Raw genomic sequence first — 18,174 nt, forward strand, 5'->3', positions numbered from 1 at the left:
CAGGGCCCAGGGAAGCTATGTGACCTCTCCCCTCCTGGTTTTAGTTTGCTGTCCAACAAGGCGGCACAATGAAGCAATAAGTAGAGTCTAAAGAAACATACAGAAACATATGAACGGGATCATGGTTTTTAATAGAGCATCATTGCGCGAATTATGGTGTGTTCTGCAGTATCGTTTCTTGGTTGACCGAATGACTGTGGGAGGCAGTCTTCTGAGGCATAGCCAAGTATAAACTGACATTAGCATGGACGTTTCTGGGGAGGGGTTGAAGGATTAGCAGCTGGTCACGTACTTCTATCCAAGACAATAGGAGACAAACCTTCAAAAATAAGTTCAGAATTTGGTGACGGCACAAGCAATCTTCTCCAAGGCAGAGCGAGCCTCTGAGGATGGGAAAGCCTGGATGGCCTCCATAGCCTTGTCCCCATGGTAATGACACAGGTCCTCCGCCGAACTCACACCTTTCTCTGACTTGATTGTAGCCCACAGCTGTTGAGAGGAACACCATACCATTAGTTTCTCCACTGGCCCCGTGTATGTAAATGTACATATCTGTGTCCCAGGAATTTAACTTTTATAAGACCAGCAGTCTCTTGTGACAGGCTCACTTGAAAACTGTATCACAGTGAAAAGTTTTGTGTTATGCTTGTTGCTGGTATTTACGTGGGGATTGCATCACAACACAATTTGGGTGTTTTACAAATACACCCTAAAGGCTGGAGGCAACAGCCGCTTTACCCGATGACCTATCTTGAGTTATATATGATCATATATCTCTATTATATATCTCAAATGCACAACATTTAAATAAAGTAATTCCAGGATGTGTTTTCAGACAAACCAACAGGTTATTTGTTTGAAATTCGAGGGTGGATGCTTAAGTGGCTAATCCAAAACTTGTGGGTAATCCGATGTGACTTCAGGAGTTGTGCACTGCAGATTAGACCTTCACATGTTCTTCTAAAGGGCTGAGCATGTCATGTTGGTAGGATGGTGGTTGGGACATGTCTGTGTAGATAAGTCTGAAAAAAGACAGAACTTCTACAGCTGAAGACATGCAAACCTCCACTTGGTTCTACTGTAACCTGCAGTAAAAATCTGATGTATATAAAACAGCCGATTCCTGATGTTCTCCAGATATTGGTTTCAAGTACACTGTCCAACAACCTATTTGAGCTTGGAGGAAACAAGAGGCCAGTTTTTGCAAACCCGTTCTGTGAACCCTTTTTCTTTTGGACATGGTCCAGTAAGCTGACCTAAAACAATTCTGTATTTTTAGGGGCTCTCCAACAGGTGTCACTATTATTGATAGTTGAAGAGTGTCACACAAGCCACAAATTTAGTCACAAAACAAAGCGCTTAAAAAAGCACTTTTGTTTTGCACAGGCATACTAGATACCAGAATGAACTTGGGTGTTCTCCACCCTCTTGCCTTGATTCCGCCAGGACATCTTTTTGCTAAAGGCATTTTATCCTAATGAATTCTGGGAGTGAAAACCCCTGTGGGCCTCCTCTCAAAAACAGCGCAGGTAGAGAGCATTGCTACGCTACGTTAATGTGGCTGCACACTTTGGAAGCAGGGCCAAGATGCACTCTGAGACTGGACTGTCTATGGCCTCTACTTGGCATCACCTTGTCCAAAACCTTTCCTGCTAGTCTATAGGGAAAGGTCTATGACTTTAAATGATGTATAGCTGACACTATTAACAGTGTCATTTGAGTGTAGTGGACATTGATCCTCAATGGCAAACTAGTGGTGAAAAATTGACCTGAGAGGGCAAGCCGTAACTACCCAGTGTTCTTACCTGACACTAATGATTTAAACCCCACTGTTGACAGAGCATGTTACACAGGTCTTTACCATGCACACCAGCTTAGCATTTACTTATCTTATAGTGACAATACTAAACACAGTATGGAGACACTGGGGATGGCGGAGGGTGGCAACAATTGCACAACATGCAGTTACATAGCAACGCATGATGTGTAAGCATGTGTCCGGGTCTGTGAAGGCATGCAGTATTCAAGTCCTCTGAAGGGGGAAGGTCTGAACCTTCAATTAGCCCACCTGCAGTGGACACATCAGCTGACGATGCACGGCCTGAGTGCCATGCCAACTAGCTCTCCCAGTACGATACACAGAGCGGGCAACCACACAAAGTATCCCCATCAATACAGACTGGAACACCCTTGTGAAAGGAAATCCTTTTCTGCATTTCCTGTATAAACACTGCTGCAACCAAGTCATCATCTTCACACCTTGGCATAAACGACTCAATTAGTGGAATCATGTCAGCATGAAGAAAAACAGGGGTTATCAGTTATGCTGATTAATCCTAGGTCACCTGTTTATATTGAATCAACTTTCAATGACGATTACAGGGGTTTTCAGGGAGTTTATAGTATGTATAGTATAGGGATTTATAACTTAAGGGGGAAAAACACACTACGGTTTACAAATGTATTCTTCATTGGCGAGTGAGGAATTCTACCCCTCCAGATGTATCACATGTTATTTCAGCAATTTGGAGAAAGTTCAATACAGCCACTGTAGTCACACATTATGCATTGTTAGCATTATTAGCGTTAGCAGGCATATCGTCCCCATTTCATCTCTGACAACCAGATTTTACCATGTTTCTAGACACGAAACATGTTTGGCAATAAAGAGTCATTCAGCTTCGCCCTCCCATATCCCCTCCCTCTGTCCTACTGAAGGAGATTCTCTCACAATGCCGCTGTCCCCGAGTCTCTCTGTCTCCTCCACAAATAGGCCATGGTATCTTATCCCCCCTGATCTGGTTTCAGACGCGACCAGAGATCTACTTGCCCCCCACCCCCACTCACTCACCCCCCCCCCCCCCACTCGGGGTAGATCAGACCCCTCCCCTGTTGCCTCAGTCTCTTCTTGCACCCCAATATGTCCCTACCTTCTAGCTCTCTAAAACTGACTTTGGAACCTTAACTTCCAAACTCACAAATGTTTACAGTGAATACACACACTCTCTAGACGATTCAAACCGAAAAGCCACCTACCTCTGTGTTTGTTGCAGTCACCCCTAATCCTTTATGAGATCAGTTGTTTTGGTTCTTGTAAAATACATGGTGTTTGCAAAGGAAGGGAATGTGTCTGACATCATCACATCACTGTTTTGTATGGCACTGTAATAGACTGTTGCATCTCACCTTTGTATAATCCACTCGTTTTCCAATAGTTCTTGCCTGGTGAAAGAGAGACAATAAACAGAAACAGAAAGTCCATGGATGTAGCATTATTTCTCATTCAGTAGTTTCTTACTGATCCTCCTGGACTGCTGCTTAAATGAAACCAGGATGAAGGGGTGGACAATCCTGCTCCAAATCCTTTAGACACTAAAGCAAGCTTTTCATCAACCACAGTTACTTCCATGGAAGATAGTGACATGAGGAGATTACAACAGACAAAAGCCCAGGTGACAGTTGTAAGACTGGCTTCTCTTAGTGTGTGCCAGATGCATTTCCCCCCCCTCTCCACAATTTCTTGATAGTAAAGCACCCAAATATAGGTGTTTTAAGGAATCCTGTATTTCTATGACAAAACATACCCCTGAATTCCCAGAAAATGTATTAAACTGCTTTGGCTAACCTTTGAAGTTTTTTGTCCAGGCGATTGTTTCTTAACCTAAAACCAGCACAAGCTCCTTGTGTGTACATGGAGAAAGTAGCATCTTACAGGAATGTTGTTTCTGCTGAGCCATGCAGATGCTGTAGCACTACAGTACCTGGTGCAACTGATTACGCCATTCCTCCTGTCCTACAATCTGCCGGTGGAACATCACGGGGGCAGAGGTCAAACTGAAGGCCACGGGGTCGCCTGCACTGCTCTTCAGGAACGGCAGCAGGTCAGAGTTCAGCTGAGGAGGACAAGACATTAATGAGAAAATATTATTTCTAGACCCAACTGTAAATCTGAGTGTATTGGAAGCTCATATAGAAAATATCTTTCCATCATTAGTTGTATTAGTTATATTTACCTTGTGGCCGAGCGATAAGTGTTTGCCGTATTTAAAGGCAAGTCCCTGAGCCTCCTTATTGTGTTTGGCCAGCTCCATGGCTGCCTGGCAGCTCTTTGCCAGCAAGGCACCATGGGAAAGGAAAGCTTGTTCCTCCCATGTTGCCATAGTGATGTCATCTGTAAGACCATTTTCCTAAAAGAAGAACAATTAATAAAATAATAATCTGAAGAATTAAATCAGTTACTGATTCGAGGGATTGTTTTATACTTGTTTTACCAAGAGTTATTAAATTATTCATTTATATGAAAGATTTTTTTTTAAATATATATATATATATATATCGATTTACTGATATATCAATATTTTACAGAATATAACTTTTATTACAATGACAATAAAAATAAGTTCAACCTCAGTACCACTGTCCATAAAAATTCGCGAATAAATAACATTTGGGCTTGCCCTCGTAAATTTCCACTTCTGCAGAGACTGATGTGGTTAAAATATTAATTTAAGGGTGGGATTTTGCCTGTCCTGGTCGATGTACTGTCCATAAGCATTGCTGTAGTGCTGCCACTGCAAAGCACTTTAAGGAAGGCAATTCTGTCTCGTTGAGAAGAAGAGAAGCAAAAAACCCAGAGCCTGGCACTCACTTGGTAGTTAGCTTCCTTAGTTTCTACTCCAACATTTTACATTAGTGGGGTTTTATTGGTTGTATCCTTGTTAACCCACTAATTCTACAAGCTTGGTTGTGAAATTAGTTTCTGAAAACGAGAAATGTTACATGAGAACAAATCTTCCTAACAAATTGAGAGATCAGTTTGAATTCAAACTTTGACAGGACAGGTGTGACGAAAGACGTCCACAATCAGACTATAAAAATTAGGCTTTATTGTCTGACAGTATGCTTGGTTTTTTGTTACTCCTGGAGAACATAGCTAGGCCCAGCACATATCGGAACCCTTGGCAACACCCTAGGAGTGACACAGTTCATCAGCATCAGCACACCCTCTCACCTTCAATTGACTACTTTTAATACAATGTTGTCACAAGTAGTAATTAGTGTTGCAAGAGTAATTACAATTACATTTCAAAAACTGAGGACAATTTGTAAGGTATTTACAACTGCTGCCTTACCTCTAAACCGTTGGAGTTCTCGTAGTAGATACCCTGCACCAAGTCTCCAATGGCACTGGAGATCAGCTCCACTACCTGGCAAAAACAGCAAGTTATTTAATATGAACGTAATTTTAATACTTTCACAAGGGTTACACAGGGTTTCACAAGGTTAAATAATCGCAAGTAACAAGCCCACCTCTATCGGGGGCTTATGCCTGTAAACTATCTCAGGTGCAACTTAAGCTTGTGAAACGTCAGTGTAGGTTGACACCAAGTGTTTCCTGTCAGGGACATTTAGAGAGACTCAAAATGGAAGCAACAGCTTGTATGAAATAAGGGCACACTTTTCCACCTGACTGAAATGACAACGAGGTCTGTGGGGGAGGGAAACCTTAAACTAACTATACAGCTACAATGACATCGCCAATCTGTCTGGTCTGTCATGTGTCCCCAATTTTACATATATATATAAAACATGCAATTTTTTATAAATAAATTCCTACAACATGGTCCAGCGTTACTCTGAGTTTGTCCAAGGCCCCCAGTTTGTTCCTAAATGACCACCTCCACCGGTTTTACAGTCAACAGGTCAGCTATCATTCTAAACCTTGACAAGTCAACGCCTGCATACACAGTTATTGAATCTTCAAGTAAGGCTGCTGTAAACTGACAGGCTCTTATTCCTCAACTCTGCCAGCTCGTTATCAGGCTGGATAAGTTGCCCTGCTGTTTTCATAAAGCATATCCAGACTGAGCTTTGTTAATTAGCTTCCTATTTATCACGACCTCCAGTTGAAACTGTATTATAAAGCTAGCCTGTATCAGGTGTCCAGTCTGAAGAGGCTGAAGGCAGATGGTGGGCCAAAGCAAGGAAATGTCATGAGGGCTGAAGGGGGTTAATGAGGCTTTGGAGCAAGAAATTGGACATCTGGTGGTCAAGCTCTTATTCCTAGTTTCCTAACGACTTTGTTTGTACTTCAGCACAGAATCTAAAAGAACAGCTAAATACAACCATCCGAAATCATTCCAAAAAGTAGCAAAACATGAGATAAACATGCCAGGCAAAAACCAAACTACACAAAATACATTTTCTTGCAGGTTTGTTAACACGTGTGGATAAGTACTGTACAGTTTACAAGACTGCAGTTTCCCGGTCCCTCTTACAGGGGGCATGCATGTCTACATTTCATCAAGTAGTTCTGCCCCAATATTTCCCCAATTGCCGCTTGAAATATCATTCCCAATCTTAATCTCAAACAAGATTTCAGTTGGCAGATCTGTTTTAACAGTCAGCACAAGAATGCACCAAAATATGGGATACATTTAGCACATGTCCCAAATTGACTCACTGTATCCTTTGGGCAGCTAAAACCATTGGCAAATATTTGGGAAACTTAAGCCACTCAGAAGACTAAAAAGGACAATGTGCCTACAGTGTTACCAGATGTGCCATATTTGCTAGCCTGAAAAAAGAAAAAAAGGGGGAAGGGGGTCTTTTTTTGGTAAGTATCCGATGTTACAACCCCCACCTCCCCCCCTCTTCCATTCCCAAATCTAGCCGGATCATGTTTTGCCGACAGGTCTGTGAGGGAGGGAAACCGGAGGAGCGTTCAGAGATTACTTTACCGTTTATACAAGTACCACCAGCCTAGGATTCCTCTCACGGCCAGGACATATAATCCAGATCTATCACTCTTTCAAAGAAAAACTTGCTTTGGGTGCTTATAAACCTCAAAGTGCATCTACAGGTGATCCTGACATGACCCGTACATATGAACACTTAATAATCAGGAAAAACATTAAACAGACATGGTTTGGCACTTCATTTGGCTTCTTAAAAAGATGAACATGTTTTCGTAGACCAAAGAGATGTACACTTTTGCCAACAAACACTAAATAAAACCTCAACAGTCTATTGAATTAGAAATATTTATCTGTCCAAGATGGAGAGGGGACACTTGTCACACATTGTATGAAATCAGTTAAGGTTAAGAAAACAACATTGATGACTTATCCATGAAATCTATATGGTAGTTGAGTAAAGACTAATGACTTATTTTTAACCCATACATTTTTAACCAGAAGGGGGAGCACTAAAGGTTTCCTTCTTTACACCATGTCCACATAAGTCGACACATTACAAGATATTCTCTCACTGATATATATTTATTATAAAGATATTGTCTATATAATCAATGCGATAGCAAACATGTTTCAGTTTCTATCTAGCTAAAAATGGATACTGTAAGGAACTGAAACATAAGTGGCAATTATTGACAAAAAACAAACTTTGAATTATAATATATCTGATACCTTTTAGGCTTGCATGTGTAATCAAACCAACTTTATGGTATTATTTTATTGGTTGCTTCCCAGCTTTGGTAATCACGTCTAACCTCCTTCCTTTAATCTCTAACACCAGGTTGCAACAACTCTCCAAATATTCTTCTTTCACATTTTTGGAAAAAGGGAAATCTCTTATGTCACTTACATCATATACCATTGACTTTTCACATGAACGTTTGACTAAGCACAACACCAGCCAAGAGCAAGTTTGGAGGATGTGGTGATAGTGGTGGTAGGGGCGGGGGGAGGGAGGGGAGGGGGGAGGGAGGGGAGGGGGGAGGGAGGGGAGGGGAGGGGGGGGGGAGGGAGGGGAGGGGAGGGGGGGGGGTGATCATGAAGCATAAGAAAATTGAGTTATTTTGATCCACTCAGGCAGCCACATTCTGACAGTTGAGCGTGGTGACAGATTCTGTCAGCAAAGGGTTGCCGGCACATATGTAGATATGATCTGTGGTGTGCATCTGCGCTCCACACATCATCACACAGACACAAAGACACACACACACACAAATTAAAGTCTGATTTTCCCAGTGTAGAACTTGTGCATGTGCAAGTCAAACAGCCTTGTCTGTGTGTGGTACGGTACTCTCAACAGTGACTGTGTGTGTGCACGTGTGGGTCTGCTTGCACACCAGCTAGCAGCCTGAGTGAGAGAATAGATTGGTTGATTCAATCAATCAACTTGGGCCAAACTGACACAGATACTCTAGTGCTCATTTAGTGCTGTTAGAATTTGTCCGTCATAACTATTAGTGATCTCATCAATATCCTGAGGGCTATTATGAGCCCACAATAATGTCAGGCAACACGATCATCATGTATCAACACAGGTGGTGGAGTGTGGGTGGGAACTACTGCAGTGAAACATCATACCTTTGTATTGTTTAGTTGGGCCAGTCCAGTGCAAGCATTAGCTAGCAAGAAGTCTCCACTCAACACTGCCATCTTGTTTCCAAACTGCATGTCCTTCAGAGGGCCATCTGAATTGGTCCACTCTTTGAGGTCAACGATCCCACGATGCACCAGGAAAGCGGTGTGGATGAGTTCTGTGATTTCAGCTAAGTTCCTCTGGCTGCAAGGTAAACAGAGTGCTGTTAAATCATGTTTTTATATAACCTTACTTGGATCTGACAGTCACTGTATAATCATATCTGAATTATATGACATGAAGATTTTACGATTAGAAAGATTTACTGATTGTTTTTGAAATGAAGCCCAATTGAATGTACCCCATGTGTCAATTTTGGAAATATCCTAACTTGAAATGTAAAAAATAAAAGCAAAATTGTTTGCTATTATTGATGAAATGATGTGAGCCGTCCACCAGCCTCTGCCAGGAGCAGGAAATAACAGCTACCTTGATTATCACCGAAAGAACTGGAAAGTGGCCTCTGAATGGAGCCTATTAATGCAGCCTTAGAGAGGATATAATCAAATGTTGATTCAGTCATTGCTAGGGGGATAATTAGGTCCCACTCCATATGGGCCGAGGCTGCCACAGCAAGACTGGGGGATCCATCCAGACAGGGACGGGTGCACTGATGGCCACTTACAGCCATCTTTCACCAGGTGTATGAAAATGTCCTGATGAGATATTTCAATAACAGTCGCCCATCTCTATACACATGTGTCTGGCAAGCAGGTAATTACGTGTTCGATGGTGGCGGTAATGTCATCAATTTCTCCTCTCAATCACATCCATTGTCCCCCCCAGGGTTTCTTTGACAAGTTGATTTGACCCTTTGTGAGCAAAGCCACAATTGCACTTGCTGAACTGAGCCCTGACAGTTTCAGAAAGAAAAGACCACTAGACCTTTAAACAAACTTAAAGATAAAGTTAAAGACATGCTCTCCAGTAACTCTAAGTCACACTTTGTTGATAGATGAACTATATGCATGTGTGTATGACAAGAGTCTATGATCATCATGGACCTACACATCCATGTCTGTAACTCCATTCATGTAGATTTTATCCAAAATGGCTATTTGAATTTGAGACCTCTTGATCTGCAGTATCAATCTGCTCCACCACTGAGCTATGCCCATCCCAAATTTGCTAAAATTGGGTCATTTGGCAAATTTGCCAAAACATTCTTCTTTGGTCAGTGTCCATGCCATGTTGCTCCTTGTTCACATACAGAACTGGGGGCATGTGGCACCAGAGGGTGAACACTTCAACCTGGACTCAACCTTGGGGACCAGCGCAGGGGGCCTGGTGGGCAGGTGCCAGGCTAATCACTGGCTGATGACAACGCTTGATCTAAACTTTAAGAGGGATGGATGGAAAAATGCATGATGAATGATAGATTGATGAATTATGGATTGATGGGTGGATTGATGATTGTGGGTGTGAAGGATGGAGAGATGGATGGGTGTATTAATGAGGAAGTCTACGCATGAATGGGGAATGAGTAGGTCATGATGAGGAGGTAACAGATAGCACCAAGCTTGGACGTTTGGTTTCATAAAGACACTGTGACTAAAGACTCAATTGGGCCTCAGACCTCAGAGAAAAACGATGTTAACAATTTGTTGTAACTGACACCACAGAAGGACCACTCAAATGACGCAGTAAATATCTTTTATAATCTGATTTAACATCTCAAAATGTTACTTTTGCAAGTCAGACATTCAATCTTAATCAACCTCCATACAGAAGCTCCACAGTCTAGCCATGAAGGCTGTGCATCGCTGTCTATAGTCACAGGTTTCAATTCTATTCAATTAAGGGGATCCACTGTTAAGGTGCATGCCATGGCTGCAGCATTGAGAGCTAGAGAAAGGCTTGAACACGTTCACTGATGGGTCAAGGCTGATGGGACAAGGCCAGAAGGGTCAACACTAAGTGCCAAAAAGATGATTCATGTTCAACTAACAAAACATATTTCCAGAAATTCAGCTGAAAGGAATAGCATCGTCATAGCAAACATACAATTAATTACAATGTGTAAATAAATGAAGGTGGAACATTTCTGACATTACAGTTATTAGTCAGCCATGGTAAAACATAAAATACAAAGATTTAACTGAAGAGCCCTACCAAACAATGCACAGAAACAGACAAATAACACTGTTGGTACCAGGAGTAATTTTGCCAGACAATTTGTCATTTCCAACCGCTTCCTCCTTTAAAAGCCCTGTAGAATTCTTGCTACCCCACCCCCAAACCCCCAGCCCCCCCTTTCACCCAGCACAGTTGATAGCAGCGGTGGAGCCTGGGGAGGAAAAAAGGGGAGAAGGGGGCTTGTATATAAATAGCTTTGGTGCCTGGTTGCATAGCAACTGATGCCATCTTGCTGAGGTGTTCCGCCCCCTACCACGCCCCTTGTCCTGAGTGTTCTGTTCCATTTTCCTCCTACCACAAGGTCCGCATTACCATGAAATAAAGCTCTGGATTTGTGTGTGCGTGTGGCCATACAAAGCAGTGAAGTAGCTTGTCAATCTATCAGGTCACATAAAGCACGGGTCCAGTCAGTGTTGGGTGCCTGTCTGTCCTTTGGGCTCATCAGACTCCCTGTTGACCACTAATGCACGGCCACTCGCACGGCTACAGCAACGTGTAATCACGAGACTGGGTTTGTGTGATCAACTTTCCCAAATCACCTCTAAAAGGATCACACATCAGGGTGTTCATCGGTCTATACAGGCCTCTCTATCCCCCTCTCTCTCTCTCGTGTTCAGTGTCCCGGCGAGCCATCAGCAGCCAGCACCTGAGTGAGAGACGTTTTACAAATGCTGCCTGTCGGAAGGGAGGAGAACATCCCGCTGGAGGTATCAATCAGCCCCCCCATCAGAGCACTAGCCCAGGCACTAATGAGCCAGGGCGTGACATGAGGGGGCAGACACAGAAAGAGAGAGAGAGAGAGCCAGAGAGAGGGAAAGGGATGAACAGACATAGAAAGACAGACAAAGGAGAAAGGGATAGATAACCGAGAGGAATCATATATATATATATAAAAAAAGAGTGCAAGTGAGGTGATCCAGCTGGGATTTCTGTTCAGTAAAGAAATACAGCCCTGGCCACATCACAGCACAGGTAAGACATTTACAAAACACTGCTGCAAGTGTTGAGTAGAACAATCCTGATAGAAAACATATTGGATCACATTTGAAATCCATTTGGAGGACACAGACAACTTCATGCTAAAGTTCCATAAGACATGTCCATACTGGGTATAGGTGGTATGTGCCTTTCCCAAGAAAAGCTCCATTCAGACGGTCGGTGCACTACCATGCCAAACACACCAGGCACTTCTGGTAAGCACTCTGCCTGGCTACAGTATCAGTCTAGCAGGAAAATCCCTGTTCTATGATCATCATCTATAAGGATGCATTGTACAATTGTGTGCATGCTTGGGCGCTAAGCCAGGCCCATGCATGGCTCAGGCTTAAGATACTGATATGCAAATGAGTCACCTGTTTTTGAAAACCTCTTGTTTGATCCTGATATCCAACACATGTTCACTCAATAACCGTGGATTGACATGGTGATGAAGAGGTTTATTTACAGGAACTGATACGGATCATAACCACAGAGAGGAGGATACGATTACCTGTCGTGCGTGTTTCATTTCACCATTTATTTCCAGCAATGACAAGACAGGGACAAAACAAGGATTTCCTGTGTGGACAGTGGGCTCTGCCACCTACAACACTACAGTATGATGGATACACACTTGGATAGATGTTCATATTTCAAGGGTCTATGGAGGTGCACTGGCTTCATTCAATAATAACTGAAGAAGTAGTTGAGGAGTTCTGTATTGAGCAGTGAATGTTTCTGAATTTGGAAGACTTCCTGATATACAGTAAAGTTGTGTTCAAGCCCAAAACAAACATTTCCGCTTGGTGAACTGAGGAGTCTCAATGATGCTAATGCCACTTCAAAGCAGCTCGGCTCTTCAGACGTAGTAGAGACAGACGGTACATGGATGGGGTATCTGTGGTAGATGTGTTAACTGGGGTAGATGTGTTTCCCTGGGGTGGGTGGATGTTTACCTGGGGTAGATGTTAGTATACCTGGGGTGGGTGGATGTTTACCTGGGGTAGATGTTAGTATACCTGGGGTGGGTGGATGTTTACCTGGGGTAGATGTTAGTATACCTGGGGTGGGTGGATGTTTACCTGGGGTAGATGTTAGTATACCTGGGGTGGGTGGATGTTTACCTGGGGTAGATGTTAGTATACCTGGTGTGGGTGGATGTTTACCTGGGGTAGATGTTAGTATACCTGGGGTGGGTGGATGTTTACCTGGGGTAGATGTTAGTATACCTGGGGTGGGTGGATGTTTACCTGGGGTAGATGTTAGTATACCTGGGGTGGGTGGATGTTTACCTGGGGTAGATGTTAGTATACCTGGGGTGAATGTGTCCGATGTGCGTTTACCTGGGGTAGATCCCACTGACCATGTCCTGGGCCAAAAGATCAGAGGACTGGTGACACGGGCCTGCAGCTTTGGATAGGAGTAGGACCACCAGCCCTCTCATCTGAAGGTTGTTTCTGCTGTCATATACAAAGCCCCTGGGAGGGAGGGAGGGGACAAATCAGCATTGCCATAGAAGATGTTGCAGGAAACATAAAAGGTTATCTTTACACATACTTTCTGATCTAGATTGTGAGATCTCCCCACTGACACAGATGCCACCACTATATGGTAATAATCTTTCTGTTTCAACCATAAAACCCTGATGTATATAAAACTGATGATCCATAACTATGGCATCCACGTTTAACATTCAGACCGTTCATTCCCCATGATAGCATTTGCATCGTTGCCCAGAATCATCTGACAATGAAGGGAATTAATTGTGATCTTGAAAGGCAGTTCCCTTCATGAGTGTGTTGACCTTTGTCTGTGAGTCACTCCCATGAAGCAGCAATTAGCCATTTTGTTTGCTGAACGTCAGTGTGAGAGAGGAATAAAAGAATGTTTGGGATGTGACAAAGACAGAGAGACGCACACAGAGGAGAAATTGAGAGAGGTGCACACTCTTTCACACACAAGCATGCACACACATTACCTTATTAGCATAGCATCTCTCACATTTACAGGGCATTTTAAGCAATAGAATGCAGCCAGCAAGTACTTTTTTCCCTTATCTTAAATAAAAGCAGACAGCTTAGACATGTTAAATCATTTGAGAAGTGCCGTATTGATCAACTAAAGCAAACCAGCCAGGTATGTGTGGAAACACACACACCCAGTCTGCGGCTGTGGAGTTGCTGCTGCTGCATGTGGAGATTAAATATCTGGCCTCCCCTGGGAGCGGTTAGACAGAGCACCTCTAATCCTGTCCCTAGGGACCCCCCCGCTGCCATGAATCACACTCTCGTTAGTGGGCCGGAGCAGACGTGTGGCTACGCCCATTCTCCGCTCCTGCCCAGACACACCGGTCTCCGCAAGACACCATCCCCACCACCACACACACCCCCCCCCTTCTACCCCTCCCCTTGACCCAGCCCTGCACCACATGGAGGGGGAGGGGTGGTGAACGGAGACACAGAGAAAGAGGGAGACATAGAGAGAGAGAGAAAGAGCGAGAGTAGAAAGAAAAATATAGGAGGTAGGCGAAAAAAGAAGGCAGGGAGGAAAAAGAGAGATAGAGACGGGGGAGGAAAGAAGATGCTCGAGTGAGCAGCATATTGGGGATTGAGGATGAGACTTGCTGAGGATAGGAGATGCGGTGGTATATAATCTGATAACAAACAATCATCCAAAAATGTCTTAAGTGGTGATGTACCAGTGAACCTCTGTCCTATTATTGGTTATCATTTATTTATTCTATAATGAACCTTTTTCAAACATGTCTCAATATATCCATCCATCGGTCGTTATACACAGCACATTGTTATGGGTGGGTATAAAGATTTTTCCCTCACATCTTTCTGATCTTACTTTTCGCTTCCACGACAATGGGTAAAATAAGCTTTCACGGCTTCGCTACAATTAAAACATGTTAAAACAGACAGCTTGTTTATCTGGCAATTGTCACTCTGCAGCTTTTCAGATGACAATTATGGAAAACCACAAAGTCAATCAGAACACTTGTATAGGCTACAGCCCAACTGCCTCAATAAAGGTCCGCAAAAAAAAAAAAAAAAAAGAAACCGCAGAGGGAGAGGCCTATCTACGACTCAAGATGGCACATGATTAATTTTATGCCAGTCTGCACATGACGGTGCATCAATCAATCAAAACCATCCTCCTGCAAAGGGGTGTGGCAAGGGTGAATGCCAGGCTCAGAGACGCTCCACATTCAGAACACTACTGGAGAACTGTGGAGCTGGCTGAGCATTACATTGATGCAGTTATGTTCACACTTGCTGAACAATTCATTGAAAAAACAAACAAAAAAAAACATAGAAGTCGTCCACATGTGGTTATAATGCACTTGGGGTTATAATGGACAGTTTTTAGCATCACAGTAGTTTTCCAATGGCCATCCCCTTTAGGCTAACTCAAGTTCATCCTTACTATGACTTTAAGATTTTACATCTATGGCCGGCACATCTATGTCACCAGTATTTACACTTTGCCTTCTGACCAAAACTGAAGCATTGTGCAGCATCCATATCGTTGTGTACCATGTATGCACCCATAACCACTGGTTGATGATCAAAATACAGGCTAGTCAGCGGTGTTTTACTGTAGCTAAACAACTTCACTATTCTATTTTTAGTACACCTCAAGCATTTTATTTTCACAATCAAGCTACAGTCAAGCAAAGCTATCGAGAATTTTGCATGATTTGGTTTGAAATCAAATTGTGGGAAAAAAAGAAGAGAACAATAAAAAATTAACATTTGAAAACAAGTGAAAAGTCAAACTGTCTGTCAAGGTCTTCCCTTGAAGTTCCTCTGCTGTCTTCCTCTCTCTCTGTAACTTCAGACTTTGGGGCAAAGCTAGCTGAGCTGCAGTTTTTAAGAATGAAGGGAAAGTAAAAACCGAAACACAACTCCACGAGGGTCTGCCTGTCTGCTATTGTGGATATTTTTATCCGCTTTGCGTCTTGGACAGAGACACAGGGGGAAATACGAACCACCCAACCCAAGCTGACAGTGAGGAGTCAGACTGTCAGAGGTCTACTTCACCCCCTGTGCTACAACACCCAAATGGATTGTCATATCAGATTTAGGTGTATAGGTTATTACACCCTTGGGCTACTGTTTCCAACACACTCATCTGCATGGCAAGGATCGGGTTCTAGCACACTCTTTATCATTCCCTGTCCCTTTCCCGCTTTTCTTGTAAAAAAAAGTCATCCATCCCCATTGCAGAGATGACACCAGAGGAAAAATGGCACTCTCTTCACTTGTCTGAGAAGCCGTCAGAAGAACGTCAGAAGAACTGACGATGAGTACTTTGTTGATCCCCAAAGGGAAATTCTGGAAATTATTTATAAATAACCATTCAAATGTGAATAGCTAAATGCATTAAGTAGTACCCTAGTAAAACTACCCTAGTATGCTGTTTTTCTTTTGATTGACTGATGAAATGCTGTTCTTCTTTAGTATTGCTTGTTACTTGGCGAACTTTTTAAGTCACGGGGAGTGACATTTGAGGAAAACATTTTCTTGATTTGAATTGGGAAAATTACAAGACGGTTAGCTGATGGGGCACCCTGGTAGCTAACTGGATCAGTGTGCATACCATGTAGATAAGGCCTAGGTTCGAATCCGGCCTTGGCCCTTTGCTGCATGTCTTTCCCTCTCTGTCTCTCTCCATGCCTTACCTGTCACACTTCCCCGGCCAAGTAAGCATAAAAATACAAAATATTGTGAGGGGATCTCTGCTCTGAGTCAGAAGTGCTGTTTGCCAATATTAAAGATAGATGAGTATTTGGGGCAGGTGAGACCTCTTATGCTCTTAGACCAAAACATACATATTGCCCTAAGAAAGGAAGTAATAAATAAAAGTGCCCTAACAAGGAATGCAAAGTGTCCATTGCCTAAAAAAGGCTTTACAAGACTTTGCATTCTCTACAGTTGTAACTCGAGTATATGTTGACATACTTACAACTTTTATTTTGTTTATGATAACATTTATACATTCAACGTTTCATATAGGAAACAATTTATTCAGAAATGCATCAATCATAACCATCATTTCCATGGGATAAGATTAATTATGCACAATAATAAGGATGAACATGGTTTGCCACTTTATCACTGTATGGGCAGCACCTAAGTCCTCTGCACACACACTTCCCGCACTTCTCCATCCAGCTATTGTCATAAACTTCCAAGACAACCATCCATCAGTTGAATACCATCATCATCGCTGTATAGGTAGAAATTACAACCTGGAAGTGTCAATACTGTCGCAGCATATGAAACTAGCCTATGTTTGTTATTGAGAAAGTGATACTTCATTAACGTTTTTTGTTATAAGCGGAATAGATGATGAGAGAAAAATTACCTTGCAGTATTGAGCAATGGGTGTTTTGTTCCAACCAGTTTTCTCACGTGCATTGCTACATTGCTCAGTTCATCACTCAGCAAGCAGCGGAGACTCATGAATGAAGTCGGATAGCCCACGATTTTTTCTGCGTCTGAGACCACTTTATTCCAATTCGAAGGCGATGTGTTGGAGAAAAGGCTAATGTTCCTCTTTCCATGTTGACTCAGCCCATTGCACGCGAGTCGAAAAAGACCTGTCATTGACTGCCTGTTGATCATTCTGGACTTATGTTCAGATCAGATCAGTTTTATCTTAGTGAGAAGAGTTAGGTCCTGGCTAATGGACAATCGTCAATATATCTGTTTATGGTGTAAATTATGAGATGCATCTAAAGTTGCATATACATTTCATTGCAAAACAATTGTTTTGATATGTTAGCTAAATACAGTTCTCCCTTTCATATTGACAGTCCAGTAATTACTGTTATCATGTCAGAATCGGCAAGCAAGCTTCTAGCTAATGTTAGCTAGAGTAGAAAGTTGTGATCCCACAATGCCATGTTAAATAATGTACATTTCCATTCGTAAAGAGACGTGCAGCGTATACTCTACCGAGTCATTATTCCTATTAATTTGACATTCGGCCAGGATATGTAACTAACAAATGCAATTCCGTAACACACGACCTGGCCCAGCTACAGTTCAGGCGGCTGCCATCTTGTTTAGTCGTTTTACGTTATACCGCAAATTAGAGACCCGAGTCGTAAAATAAATGCAATGGTTGGGAGAGACAGACCTAAGATTTTATAATACGGCCTACTTACTCTGTGTGGGAATTGTACTTCTTTTAGAATGCACTGCTGAAAATATTGATAACAAAAATGCTAAAGTCAGGGTTTGCCATATGTTTTCAGTCGATTTCCCCCCAACTTGCTATTGATTTCATAAACTAAGAAACAGTAGACAGTAACAGTGAAAACTAATTCCTGAACCACTTCTTCATCCAACTGGGACAACGAAAAGCAAACGACTTGATGGTGCAGGTGAGCAACATATGTCAATTGAGAAGTATGTTTAAGAATGTACTTAGACTTTATTTCTAAATAGTAGGAAATTATCTGATGAGCTCTGTTGGTGAGCCCTGGTGTTGACCTTTGACCATACTCAAATCAAGTGGTCATAATGGCCAACAACATTTATTTCCCTATCTTTTAGTAAACATGTCTTTATCTGGAACTGTGTGGTGCTGTTTTGCCAAAAGCTGGCTTTGAGATTTATTATTATTTATATTTGTATCTGTAAAGATACTAATAAG

At 42.5% G+C, this 18,174-nt stretch overlaps 1 protein-coding gene across 1 annotated transcript; it reads right to left on the reverse strand.

Moving 5' to 3' along the window:
- Positions 1 to 112: 112 nt before the first annotated feature.
- pdss2 (prenyl (decaprenyl) diphosphate synthase, subunit 2) lies at positions 113 to 17,593 on the reverse strand. The gene is made up of 8 exons (XM_084675530.1): positions 16,879 to 17,593; positions 12,846 to 12,980; positions 8,334 to 8,532; positions 5,133 to 5,207; positions 4,014 to 4,187; positions 3,762 to 3,893; positions 3,187 to 3,222; positions 113 to 489 (listed from the first exon to the last, which is right to left on the reverse strand). The coding sequence occupies exons 1-8, from the start codon at positions 17,136 to 17,138 to the stop codon at positions 334 to 336; spliced, it is 1,167 nt and encodes a 388-aa protein (XP_084531656.1). The 5' UTR covers positions 17,139 to 17,593; the 3' UTR covers positions 113 to 333.
- Positions 17,594 to 18,174: the final 581 nt, after the last annotated feature.

Source organism: Hypomesus nipponensis, chromosome 3 (genome assembly GCF_054491055.1).
Source record: "Hypomesus nipponensis isolate SF chromosome 3, ASM5449105v1, whole genome shotgun sequence".
NCBI classification, from domain to species: Eukaryota; Metazoa; Chordata; class Actinopteri; order Osmeriformes; family Osmeridae; genus Hypomesus; species Hypomesus nipponensis.

Excerpts from the sequence above, each read along its gene's own strand:
- pdss2 (XM_084675530.1), bottom strand. The coding sequence starts at position 17,138 with ATGATCAACAGGCAGTCAATGACAGGTCTTTTTCGACTCGCGTGCAAT. Across the intron at positions 8,533-12,845 it reads GTCAGTGGGATCTACCCCAG|CCAGAGGAACTTAGCTGAAA; the intron begins GTAAACGCACAT and ends TTTACCTTGCAG. Across the intron at positions 3,894-4,013 it reads ACTTATCGCTCGGCCACAAG|CTGAACTCTGACCTGCTGCC; the intron begins GTAAATATAACT and ends TGTCCTCCTCAG.